The 14169-nt window shown below is 37.4% G+C and overlaps 1 protein-coding gene across 5 annotated transcripts in view; it reads left to right on the top strand.

The window, feature by feature from the left end:
* The window catches only part of OSBPL9 (oxysterol binding protein like 9), a 70986-nt gene that overhangs the window by 52407 nt on the left and 4410 nt on the right, over positions 1–14169 (top strand). For all 5 annotated transcript variants that reach the window (XM_060773494.2, XM_060773493.2, XM_067467885.1 and 2 more), the window contains 7 exons: positions 5891–5984; positions 9777–9881; positions 10733–10892; positions 11281–11393; positions 11580–11698; positions 12967–13052; positions 13949–14123. In XM_060773494.2, the coding sequence (XP_060629477.1) occupies positions 5891–5984; positions 9777–9881; positions 10733–10892; positions 11281–11393; positions 11580–11698; positions 12967–13052; positions 13949–14123 (852 nt within the window). The remainder of the gene's footprint in view (positions 1–5890; positions 5985–9776; positions 9882–10732; positions 10893–11280; positions 11394–11579; positions 11699–12966; positions 13053–13948; positions 14124–14169) is intronic.

Here is a 14169-nt window from a genome sequence, read left to right as displayed (position 1 = left end):
AACCTATGTGATCAAGGCTAAGCAGGGCGAGCCCTGATTGGCACTTGATTGGAGACCCCCAACAAATACCAGGTGCTATAAGGCTATACAGGCAGTCCTCAAATTACAAACATCCATCTTACAAATGACTCATAGTTAAGAATGGGGGTGAGACAGCAGGAAGTGAGAGACATCTACCATTTGGAAGAGAAATTCACTCTTGAAAGAGTTTTATCGCCAATCCTTGTTTCCACATCAAATTTTCACAATCCAATTATCACAGTAACAAAGTAAGATGAAATCATCTGAACAGGGGCACAGACAGAAAAACAAACACCACATAGGTTGCTATATATGAAGTTATCACAGGAACAGAAAGTAAGATGAAATCATCTGAACTTTAAAATGTGCCTGTTCTGACTTACATACAAATTCAACCTAAGAACAAATCTATCTTGTTCATAACTTGGAGATTGCCTGTATTTCAGAGGAAGGAACTGGCAAAACCACCCCTCATTATTCCTTGCCCAAGAAAACCCCATGAAATTCATGGCACTACCACAAGTAATCAAACAATTTGAAGGCTCTCACACACATACACACACATAATCTTGTCTTTTTCAGCCGGTTTTTTGTTCACCTCAAGAACTTGGAAAATAAATGTAAACTTCTCAAAATCATGAGCGAGCTCATCAGATAGACTACTGCAAAAGTATTAGGGAGACTACAGGTCTACTTTAATGAGATTTCTTGTCAAAGTACCATTCTTACATAAAGCAATATCTGAAACATTAGGGAGTACACAATAAAATTCATAACTGTTTCCCCTATAAATAAGGAGATTTTGGAACTGCTAGTTCCTTTTTAAAGCTATTTTTTATGTATTACTTGAAAGAAAAGATTGCTTCCATTTCCATCTGTAAGCAGAAATTCAATACAATTATTGGTTTCCTCTGTTTAAGAGAATATTAAGAGTGGATACATAGTGTTACATCCATTAGCATAAATATTTTGAAATATCACCTTGGGTCCTGGGAACAACAAAGATTCGTAGTTTGTCAAGCAATCATAATGGACTTGGAACAGTGAATCTTTACTATTAGAATACTCTGTAGCTAACATAATTGATCACACTTTGACCTCTATTTCAACGTACATTATGAGTTTCCAGTACTGAGCTCCTGCCAACTACCAAACACCATCTCATCAATTCCAGATATGCTTTGTGAAATTTTAGCACTACCTAGAACAGCCAATGGTGAGAGTTACAAACAAACAACTTCTGAAAGGCCACGTAGTCCCCATCCAAGCTCTAGGATGCTGATTTCTTGAACCTTTGGGTGAAGAATAAACATAATCGAATTTCCTCCTTCTTGCAGTTCATTAGGAGTTGAGCTGTTTTCTACATCATGCATAACTATTAGCATGAAAGTTTTAATGTCTGGAAGACAGTATACTTTATGATTTCGTTTTTATAGTCTGACTGTTGATTCTGAAATGAGTCTTCATAACAGTAGTGTTCTATTAACAAGCTTTCCATTGAAAACATGTTTGGGCTTGTCTTTTACAGCTGAGGCTACATGTTTTTGCAGTAGTGTGCACACATACAAAATTATGCAATTAGATTGTGAACCCTAGATGGAAGGGAGCTCTCAGATATTCATACATACATTAAAAAAAAAAAAACACACACGATAGTGTTAGTTACACAAGCAGCCATACCCCACCACTACCTCTTCCTTTATGCATTAGCTGAAGAAATGAGATGCTTCCGCTTCAGACTTGCAGCTTGCTTTTGTGTCAGAAAGTGCAAAACTGTAGTTTATCTAGATACCTGTCTGCTTCTACATGCAACATTAAACCATGGTTTGCAATATGTTTTAAATATCACCTTTATTGTTGTATAGCACTAGCAGAAATATTGAATATATTGCTGCTACGATAGCCCAGTAGGCACTTATTAAAATGGTGATTAAATAAAGCTTTTTGAATAAATGTTTTATTTAATAGTTTTATAAAGGATAGCTTTTATTGAACTAACTGTGGAAACAAACTGATAACTAATGAGGATTAGTGCAATATAATCTAAACAGACAGTTCACAGTAGAAGCCTTGCTGCTACATTTTGGGCCAGCTGAATTTTTTTGTATTGGGAGCAGCAGTGCTTAAAGTACCTTGCAGTTATTTAACCTGTAGGTGGCAAACTTGAATGATAAAGATTGGTTGTTGTTCAACCACTTCCATGACAACGCCGAAGCTAACTCAGGAACCTCAGTATAGGGTATATAAGATAATTGGGGTTGCTACCCAATAACTAACATCCATGTCTCATTCTTGGGCAGTTTGTGCCACAATGTGCAAGGGATCAGGTATGTGCCACAGATAGACCCATGTTAACTATAAAATAAAGTAGTTTGTATTGTTTAGACACTTGCTTGACCAGTCATTATTTCACTAGGCAGAAATTTCTGCATTCCAATCATAATTTTGTTCGTATCATAGTCCACAGCTTGGATTGGAAAATTTCCTGGGTTCTGTTTTGGAAATAGTTGGAAACGCTGTTAATACATTTGAGAAACCATCACAACTGGTCATTAGATCTTTTAAATTGGGTATGATGTTTACCTGATAGAATTTGATGATCTGATTAATTCCCCTCATGCTTTGTTGTCTCTTCAAGAAGAGATTTTGCCCCTATGCAAAATGACTTACTTGTAGATTCAAATACAGTTCTCTCTTCATGAATCTTGTGCTTTCTAATAATAGACAAATCAAAGCTTATTTACTCTGAAGACATTTCCTAAAACAGTGATATTACTATCACTCAATATAGTCATTAACATGGTGGAGATGACATTGCAAATTTTCGCCAGAAGAATATCACAGCTCTTGGATCTGTTTATTCTGTCTTAATGACACTGATTAGCGAGATCATGTGATTCGCAAAACGGAGCCCCCTGATCTTCATCATTATCACACCCACATCCACTCTTCTGATATATGGCTTGTGTTTCCATCATCAGTCTACTTGAGCCTTTGATGGTTATTACGGCCTATTTATCTGACTACAGGGTTTCCATTTGAACCTATTTAATGTCAGTGGTAAATAGAAGTATTTTAAATAATTGAAAAAAATAAAAAACCTCCAACAAAAGTTGAGGAACACACTTCATGGGAGTCAAATTCAAGATTGCTGGGCTAAAGAGAATCCAAAACATCGGTGTATTGAAACTGCTAATGATTGCCATGGTATGCAAGTTTTTCTCATCTCTGATAGATGGAAAGAGCAACAGTAGTGTCCAACAATCTCATAAGTAAACCTAAATTTGGTAAGGAATCTTGTTAAATATCATATTGCTCAATGTCACATACAGCAGATTTTTTTATTGCACCTGATGGATGGTAAAGGAAGGCTAGACAAACACAGACCTCTGGTGTTTGACTGCAGTAGCATGGCTGCTACAAACAGTGCTGTAAACTCAAGGTGGGTGTGAATGGGTTTTGGCTCGAGCTGATCCTACTACAGCTGTGTGCATTTCTATACAACATGAAAGTAAAGAGCAGCTGACTCCAGAATCCCATACTGGGTATATATGAACAGGCAAACAGATAAAAGCTAAGGCTAGATAAGCCCACTTTGCCAGCTACCCCAGCATACTAAAGAGGCATAAATGTTGACATTTGGGCATCAAAACAGAAATCATAAGAAAAAAAAGACTGGCAAAGGAAAAAATGGAGACATTTTTCTTTCTATGTAATTTATTGTCTTGGGCATCAAATTATTTGTGTACGGGACTAAGAAGAAGAAATGGCAAAATGAGAGATAGATTAATTCTACTTGTTTGGAAGCTATAGATAAAAAACAGAAATTAGTTAATTATACATTTTGCACAGTGGATAGAGACCAACTTTTGCCCCTGTGGCCTGCCCCTGTGATTTGCAAAACGGAGCCCCTGATCTTCATCATTATCACACCCAGCTGTCCCTGCAAAGCAGATGTGACACCTTGTCACTATTGTTCACGAGTTTGAAGTTTCAGCTTCAAACTCGTAATGAGAAGCTGAAGTTTCTGAGCAGGCAGTGCAGTTAAAACTGCAACATTTGCTTTCAGTTTTCTAAATTTTGGTCATTTTCTAAAATATTGGCAGGGAGGATTTCAGGTGCATTAGCAAATCACATAGGTTATGGAGTTTTCATATAAAATCATAGAGTTGGAAGAGACCTTGTAGGCCATCCAGTCCAACCGCCTGCCAAGAAGCAGGAAAATCGTATTCAAAGCAAAATACAGTCAAATGGTCCATGACTGTATTTTTCCACTCCCGTTCTGAGAGTATTTCTCATCAAGTTCAGACATCATTTCTTCATAATCCAAACAACACATTCTAATTAATTTTCTTCACTGGCAGTGAATCATTATCAGCTTGTTCTTGCCTTATTTATAAATGATAATAATTTTAATGTAATATATAGTAGTAAAGTTTACTGTTGAGTGACTTCTCCAGATGAATATACTTGTGCTACAACTGTCTTTACTGCCTTGTCCATAAATGAAGTGATGCTGAACAATGTTCAGAGTATCTGTTGCTAAAGAACTCGCATGCTGTCTATTTATCTCTCATGCTTTTCACTACTGTGCTTTCATCAAATATTTTTAAATGTGCTTAGAAAACCAAGTGTTCTTGCTGACACTTTGTCCAGAAATAGACATGCTCCCTTTCCCTTCCCATTATTAGCTTATTTTAATTTTGCTGTTGCTGTATTGTTGTTAGCATATCTGTATCTAATCTTCTATTTTTCTATGTTATTTCCTTCTTCGATAATGTGATTTTTGTACGATAGTTATATTTAAATGTTTTATTTTGGATTTGGTCCATTTTGTCAAGTGTTTAACTTACCAAGTGCCTATCTTGATTTTATCTTGATTTATTTCTCTGATAGCATATTCTGCAAATTACAGTGATTTGGTACTTGATATCAATTGGGGTTTGGTTCCAGAAGCCCGCACAGATACCTGAATCCATGAATGCTGAAGTTCCATTATATAGAATATAATGGAGTGAAAATATAGCATTCACTATTTCTCCTTGTTCGCCTACTGCCCTGAGGAAGGAAGAGTAGCTAAATTTCCTCTCCTTCCCCCTGCTGATAAAGCACATATTCTGTGTGCACATTTACACAACAGCCTTGGCTTTAGGGGGGAGTGAGTATATTGTATGACAGCTTCAGTCCTCAGGAGGGAGTTAGCAGCAGCACTGTTGTACAACCCCCAAATATGTGACTTTGTACACAACAGCTGTGGTCCATGTCATGGAATTAGCGGCATGGGCATTTTTTCTTGCCCACACCACTCAATACTGCTGTGTGAACAGTGAATAAGTAATATGGAATACAAGGATATGGGATACAAGGATATGAGGGTCTTTCTGTAAGATAAAACAAAGTCCAACAAAAGTTGCATTCCCCCAATCTGTAGCGCCTCAAATGAATAGACTAAAATATCTTCTATTTCTGTCAGGATATATTTATATTTTCTTTTTTTCAAGGCTCTTGGTAAATTATTTTAATTACAAATTATTCAATTGTATTTCAAGAAGCGTTAGATAGTTATTTTTAAAATAGAGTAAAAAATACGTTGTAGTGTTCCTCACACATCAATGGAATTAAAAATTAAGAATTAAGGGCTCTTTAGAGATGCATGTATGTTTATATTCAATCATATTAAAATGTTAAATTTAGTTTCAGTGCCTCTATAGCTACCACTTAATACAGATTACTAATTCTTAGAAAACTCATTTTATTTCTGTCATTTTGCATTTCTTTCCAGACTCAGCTGTTTCATTAAGAAGGTTCCTGTGTAAAACACAATTCTCAAAACAATTTTAATTTTTGTGTGTGTGTTTGTATGTCACAGAGCACTATTAATCCCGTTGATGCAATATATCAGCCTACTCTGTTGGAATCTTCAGTGATCAGCACAATGCCTACTCAGACAGTCTTATCTCCAGGTACAGTGGATGGAAATTACTGGTACAGCAATATTCTGAAACCTAATAGGCAATTTTAATGTTCAGTACTTGTAACAGATTTTTCTACTTTAGACCTAGTGTCTGACTTCATAAAAAGATAACATTTTCTCTTATGTATTTAAAAAGTCTTTCTTTATGGTATCTGTGTCTCACACATGAGAATCTGTGCCTACAAAGACAATTTGAGAGCTAGATCACTTCTGTGGGGCCTCTGCCTTCCTCCATGTTGCATATGGTCTGAAGTCCTATAAACACGGCTGATTTTGCTGTTCAAAATCTTTTCATAGCTTATTTAGGTATTGCTTTGTGTACTTCAGTACCATTGGCTTCACCATGTGTTTCACTCTAGTACTGGCAAAATATCCTTCACTCATCAACAAATTTTGGTAATTCCTATTTCAGATTCAGCCTAGCCCTGTGCAAATCCATAGAGGATTAGTTCAAAGTCTACACTACTCTCAAAAAGCCAAACAAGTATTTCAGAGATGAAACCAACAAATGTCCAATGTATTGATTCATGTTTAGAGGGTGGGCTGCTCAGTCAGTCTTCTACCTGCACATCAGTTAAAGCGCAATCTCTCCATCCTAGCCATTTCTCCATCAACTCACACAGGTCCAGTTTGCAGTTCATCAGCGCTCACCTAGTACAGCAAGAACCATCTCACCTTCATTGGAAGCCTCCTCCCCCACCTTCACCAGTGGAGCAATCTTCCAATGACTGTTTGGGAACATCCTCCACCTGGCTGTGATATTTACCACTCATATTACAATAGAGTACAGGGTCTATTATGCCTAGCCACCACTGCAGATGTCTGTTATTTAATGGATTTGATTTCCTACTAGTCCTGTGAGCCCATCAGTCAAAATCTCTGTTACATCCGCCCCATCTTCACTATCTGGCCAACTTGGTTTTTTAAGATTGACTGGCTTCCACCAAATCTGCTCTGGATCCTCCTCTTCCTCCCCTTTTGCTGATCCATCTGCATTGATTGTAAGAGAAAAGACCACATAGCAATCTCTTTCTTCTGCAATTCTTTTAGCTGTTTTGAGGGGCAGGCATTCAGACATTTCTCCATTTTCTGAAGACCCTAACCCAGCTTCATCTACTCCTCCTCCACCAAATCAATCACTGGACTTCCAAGGTTGATGGTCTTGACCACAGCAATAGTCACCTTCTCTCGAGTGTGAAAACGATCACTTTCATGTTTCATTTCTTTCAGAATCTCTCACTTCCAGTGTTCTTACTGAACCTGTAAAGATGTTTTGCACATGGTAGATGTCAGACGTGCCCTCATCTTCTATGTTGATTGAGCAGAACTCTTCAAAACGTTCTCTAGGCTTTTTGTCTCCTATGGAACTTATAGGCAAGGTTGTGAAGCTTCTTTTTGCCTCATATTTCAAAGTGGATGATTCTATCCTCTCATTCGTGTACAAATTGCCAGAAAGCCAGAGCCTCCCTCAATCTGTTTTCATTTAATCTGTGTTCCTGGTTGACGTTCCTGTATATAGTCTTAATTGTCCAGCAGTTACTAGGGCTCAGCTGCTGACTTTGGTAAAGCACTATAGAGTTGATGTTTGGCATAAAAATTCTACTTCTTTTAGCTTGTCTGTGTTTCAGTCATTACAAGCATAGTCTCATCCTCTCTCCAAGTGTATATAGCTCTAATGTCCCATATGTGTAAATCACAGAAACCATGAAGAAGAAAAGTTTGGGTTGCTTACCCTAACGGATCATTTGAATGATCTTCTATGGACTCACTCAACTTACCTACCTCCCCTCTATTGCTGTGTTTAAATTCCTTGATTGCTGACTGTTTTGATAGACATGAAACTGAGAAGGTTTGAGCATATGTGGTATGGAGAAGGAATGAGCCCTTAGCCAAAGAATTTTGGTTCTAAAAATGTTTCCAAAATGGTCAGGACAAATATAGGAATTCCCATCTAAGTTCACAGATGACCACTTTAAGAACCACAGGTTCAGTTGCAGGTAGACAACTGCTTGTTTCAAGCTTTCTGATGTGGAGGACCAGCATTTTTTTTAATATTCAGGAAAACAGTACCACATTTATATCCATTTGCTACAGTTATTGGCCTTTTCCCAGAAACCTGCCAGACTGGTGTTCAGTTGCTCAAGAAATGTTTCCAGTCGATGGACCACTGCTTTTAGTAACTTAGATAAAGAATACATGTATTCAAGGCATGTAGTTACGAACTGCATGGCTTGTGACATGTATTATGTTATCTGTTATGTTCTTAGCTCTTTGTAATGACTTCTCTTGAGGGAAAAATGACCTGTTAACACTTTTTGAATGTGCTATAAAGCAGAGCTTTCCAAACATTTCATATTGGTGACACACTTTGTAGACATGCATCATTTTGTGACACAGTTATTTCACAGTATTTTTACTAAGGTTAAAACTGTTAGGGGAAAAAATAAAGCAGAGCATCCAAAAAAAATCCAACAGGATATAAAAGCTGAGCATCAGCTCATTAGCAAGCAGTGTGTGAAGTGCCATGTAATGTGACTATAAAGAATTCAGAGCTTAGGAGGCAAACATGCAGAGTCCAATCTTTTAAAAAATCACAAAAAGTTTATTTACAATAATAAACAGCTAACTACATTTCTTCATAGTAAAAACTGGGTCTGAGCTACTCTAACATCAATCTTTTCTAAAATTTCAAGAGAGGGAAGAAGCACCAATCACTACATCTCTCCTGACGCACAAGTAGAGAGAGATCTCAAAGCACACAGCACATACGCTCCATACTAAAGTGTAAGAAGGCAAAAGTCAGATTCAAAAAGCTTACAGTAGAAAAGTATCAATTTTAAACAACCAATCTGAATGAGAGCAGGAAGAGAGAAGAAAAAGATACATTCCCAACTGTTAATTCAGGAGACATGGGGGAAGGGAAGCCCTTAGTTTATATTAAGCTAACTAACTTCTCCTCATTGAGGACTGCAGATTTAAACAGTGTGGGGTTGAATTAAAAAAAAAAGGTAAAGGTAGTCCCCTGACATTAAGTCCAGTCATGTCTGACTCTGGGGTGTGGTGCTCATCTCCATTTCTAAGCCGAAGAGCCAGCGTTGTCCGTAGACACCTCCAAGGTCATGTGGCTGGCATGACTGCATGGAGCGCTGTTACCTTCCCGCCGGAGCGGTACCTATTGATCTACTCACATTTGCATGTTTTCGAACTGCTAGGTTGGCAGAAGCTAGGGCTGACAGCGGAAGCTCACGTCACTCCCCGGAATCGAACCTGCGACCTTTCGATCAACAAGCTCAGCAGCTCAGTGCTTTAACCCACTGCGCCACCGGGGGCTCCTTCAAAAAACAAAAACAAAAAACAACAACAACCCTTTATAAAGAGCACAGACATATACATAAATTGTAATAACGAAATGCATGGTGACACAACCTATTTCATGAAAACTTTTTATTTATATTTTTCAAAACACGATTTATTGCTTATTTCACACACTCTGAGGATTCTAGTTATTTTTTAAAGACGCATCTACACACTAGCGTGTCACAACACACATATTTGAAAGCTCTGTGCGAAATGTGTTAAAATATATATTGGATTCTTTCCTCTTATTTTCAAATGGATTACATGTTTTACAAGATGTGTTTGGGTTCTTATCAGATCTGATAAACTTCACTAAATTAATTCTACTTAACGTTCCTAATCATGATTGTGATGAAAATGTGATATCATGCAGGTTCTGGATTCTTGTCTCTCTGGTTTCATTTGTTAATTTACTGTCTTTTAGAACCAGCTCAGCTTTGCAAATCAGAACAGCGACCATCTTCTTTGGCTGTTGGACCTGCTGTAACGTTACTTGGAAATCACCAGACTCCAACACCAAATAGTACAGGTATAGCATAAAGCCAGGTATAGATGCCACTTCCATATAAATTTGTGAGATTGTCCACCACCACTAGTGAATGTTGTATTGGCTGGTGGTAATAAAGATTTGGGTAGGGTGGGGGCTTATTTTGTATCATCTGAGATGGTTGATTTGTTTAAGTAATCACTTCTATTTTTGTATTAGTGTGATTGGTTTGTACCACTCTCTGTTGGTGGTGCCTGAAATGGATTCATGTTGGGATTATGGACACAATTACATCCAGGTGCCTGTTATGAGTTACAGATCTCTACATTGTATAAGTATGATTCTAAGTGGATAGACATCTTGAATTTGATGAACTAGCATGTTAAGACACTATTTAAAAGTGTGTTTGTCTGTACCACAAAGGCTGTTGCTAGGTGACAATCCAGTAGCCATTTATGATGTCACTGGATTGGCTGTTGCTAGGTGAAGGATTGGGTGTTGCTAGGCAAAGTGGACCTCTGTGATGTCAATGGAAAAAAAGGTGACACGTATATGAGGGGAAGGAAGGAAAGAGCCACAAAGAGAGCCATGGTGACATGAAGACATTGTGAGGTAGGCCCTTTTCAGAGATGGAGATGGGAAAAAGGGGAGAGGACGGAAGGAAGGAAGGAAGGAAGGAAGGAAGGAGAAAAAGGGAAAGGAGAAAGGAGGGAAGGGGAAGAAAGAAAAAGGAGGGAAGAGAACGGAAAGAGGGAAAGGTAGAAGAGATGAAAGCAGAGGGGCAATGACCTGACCCCTCTGACCATCAGGCGTTGCCAGGTAGATACCCTAGTAGTGTTTATAAATCACAAATTCTTTGTAATTGTACATGTAATTTTTTTTTTGCTTTACAGGAAGTGGACAATCGGCACCCAGCAGCAGTTTAACTTCTCCGAGTCATGTCAATCTTTCTCCAAATACTGTTCCAGACTTCTCCTATTCCAGCAGTGAAGATGAATTTTACGATGCTGATGAATTCTATCAGAGTAGTTCATCTCCAAAGAGATGTTTGGAGTAAGTGATAGAAAGATTAGACATAATATGTTCTTTTGAGAATTGAGGACAGTTGTATTATATATGGATTTGAATCCAGATGTATCGTCATTTATGGCAGAAATGCTTAAGGCAACATTTTCATACAGGTCTATCACACGGGAAAGTTCCATTTTGCGTGTAGCCTTCTCTTTGCTTAACTTTTTTTGATATTTTAAATCTATTTTATATTTGTAAAATTACCAAATGCAAGTTTTCTTTGGTCTTTAAATGTGTGTGTATTCTACCTGTCTGTCTTGCACGTGTGTATGCATTTTGACAGTTAAACTTTTGTGAGAGTTCTTAAGATTGTTGTGCTTAGAATAATCAAAAATGTATTCAGCTAAAGGAATTTTGTATCCTTTCATAGCCCTTCAGGGACAGGGACAATCCTAACACGCAGCAGCACAGGAAATAGTATGAAACGGCCAGACACAGCAGAATCCCTCAATTCTTCCATGTCTAATGGAACAAATGACGCTGGTAAGGGAAATTTACAAATTCTGCAAATACAAAGTCATTACAGTATAATTTTTGGTATATTGATTACGATATTGATACACAGAAATGCAAGTATTAATTTGCATGCTGATTTTTTTTTTGCATTTTATAAGCTCATTTTTCAAGCCAGCTAATAATTTAAAATATTTAAAATATTTATATTTACAGATCTTTTTGATCCTATTGATGATAGAGATGATGATAATGAAGGAGAGTCAGTGGAAGAACATAAAAGTGTTATTATGCATCTTTTATCACAAGTTAGATTAGGAATGGATCTAACAAAGGTAAGACTCCAGTCAACTTCATGGAAGATGGAATATTGAAACAATAATAAAAACAATAACAATAAAGTAAAAACAGTTAACAATAAAACAATAGCAGCAGATTAAATGCTGGTAGTTCTTACAGACAATGAACATATGATTATCGGAATAAAAAGTCTTTAATTTTTTTTTCATAAGGCCAATATGGTCAACTTTAGGTTCAATTCGTGACCATTCATATGTTAGGGATTGATTTACCAAGTTTTTAAAGCGAAGTAGGATGGGACTAGTTTATCCTTTTTTGGAAAGAGATCAGGGCATTGCCACAAAAAAGGCTGACAATATTATCTCATGTTAAGACCAGAGTGTTATTAAAAAGTAACTTGCTTTAGTAAAGAGGAGAATTGTTTGAAATTATTTCTTATTGTGACTACAGGCAGTCCCCAAGTTAAGAAAAAGCATTGGTAAGGGTTAACACCCCTGTGGTGGTTGTTTTGCTGGCTGTGTCCCTGATCAAATTATTTTACTTTACTTTCTGTTCCTGTGAAAATTGGATTTTGAAAAATTTGTTGTGGAAACAAGGGTTGGTTATAAAGCTTTAGTGGAGACACCTGTTCCCCCGATAACTCTTCTGGGAGTGAATTTCCCTTCTGAGGGGAAAATCTGTCTCTCTTCCTTCTGAGGGGAAGATCTGTCTCTCTTCCTGTTCTCTCAGCCCTGTTCTTAACTGAATCATTTGTGAGCCAGATGTTTGTAACTCTGAGACTGCCTGTTTAGCTTCCTTATAGCACCTGGTATTTGTTGGGGTCTCCAATCAAGTACCAATCACGGCTGGTCCTGCTTAGCCTTGGGTGTTTGTTTTGCTCTCTGTGCCCCTGTTCAGAAGATTTCACTTCACTTTTTGTCCCTGTGATAATTTGATTTTGAAAACTTTGGCTTGTTGTGGAAACAAGGATTAGTGATAAAGCTTCAACTGAGACACCTTTTCCCCGCAATAACTCTTTCAGGAGTGAATTTTCCTTCCGAAAGGTAGATTTGCCTCACTTCCTGTTGTCTCATCCCCATTATTAACTATGAGTTGTATGTAAGTCAAATATTTGTAAGTCAGAGAATGTCTGTACATAGAAAGTACCCTGGGTAGAGCAGATGCACCACATTTTTAGTACTTGCCCCTTAGAAATGTCAAATCATGTTAAGCTAATCACTGCTTTAAGACTTCCTTAGTTCAATCTCTATTTAAGAAACCAACAAAAAGCAGCAGCTAAAGTTCTGTGTTTTTTCTGCCTTAGGTGGTCCTTCCAACTTTTATTTTGGAAAGAAGATCACTCTTAGAAATGTATGCTGATTTCTTTGCACATCCAGATTTATTTGTGAGGTATTCAGGATTTTTTATTATACGCTGACTTTTTTCTGTGTTTGCAAACTTGATATAATAAACTCTCAGTTAATCGGCACCTGTGGGGATTGATAGATGCCATTGAGAGTTACTATTAAAAATAGACCTAATAAATGCTATAGCCCAGGCATCCTCAAACTGTGGCCCTCCAGCTATTTGGGCCTTCAACTCCCAGAATTCCTGACAATTGAATAAGCTTGTTAGGGCTTCTGGGAGTTGGAGGCCCAAAGAGCTGGAGGGCCACAGTTTGAGGATGCCTGCTATATATAGCTCTTACTATACCATACCATGAATTCTGTATTGATATTAATAAATACTTCAATTTAAACGCAAATGAAGACGGGCGTAACTTAACGTAACACAGTTTTACTACATTACAAAAACAGCTTTTTACAGTTTAAAGTATTACATACATTCTCTGTTGACAAGAACTCAGGCAACTGATATGCTCAAGCAAATGGCAAGAAATTAAAGAAATACTACTTTAGATAAAAATTAAAATAAAACCAATATTTGAATGGAAAGATAAGTTTCACTTAAGTATTCCTTCAAATTTTTTGCTGATTGCTTGAGAGTTCCAGTTGTTTTGAGTTCTAGTTAACTGAGAGTCTACTTTCTTTCTGTACTCTTTCATGAATCTAAACAAGGGCAAGTTTGCGTGGTTTCTATTTCAGTAGACAATTTAGGCTGCCTCTACACTGCCATATAATCCAGTTTTAGAATGCAGCTTAACTTCATTAAACTGGATTATATGAATCCACACTGCTATATAATCCACTTCAGTTCAGTTAATCTGAAACTGGATTATATGGCAGTATAGATCCAGCTTTAGTTTCAGAATAAGAATAGTTGTTAATTACTTGTGTTTTCTCTAGCATTAGTGACCAAAAAGACCCAAAGGACCGAATGGTTCAGGTGGTCAAGTGGTACCTCTCAGCATTCCATGCAGGAAGGAAAGGGTCTGTTGCTAAAAAGCCTTACAATCCCATCTTGGGAGAGATCTTCCGATGTCACTGGGTGTTGCCAGGCATGGATCAAGAAGATAATACGGTAAGTAAAACCCACTAAGTGAATTTATGTTACTTGTGGATCATTC

The sequence above is a fragment of the Anolis sagrei genome, chromosome 4 (assembly GCF_037176765.1).
Source record: "Anolis sagrei isolate rAnoSag1 chromosome 4, rAnoSag1.mat, whole genome shotgun sequence".
In the NCBI taxonomy this organism is placed as follows: Eukaryota; Metazoa; Chordata; class Lepidosauria; order Squamata; family Dactyloidae; genus Anolis; species Anolis sagrei.
The sequence above is the reverse complement of the archived record's forward strand: the minus strand, read 5'-3'. Positions and strand labels throughout refer to the sequence as shown.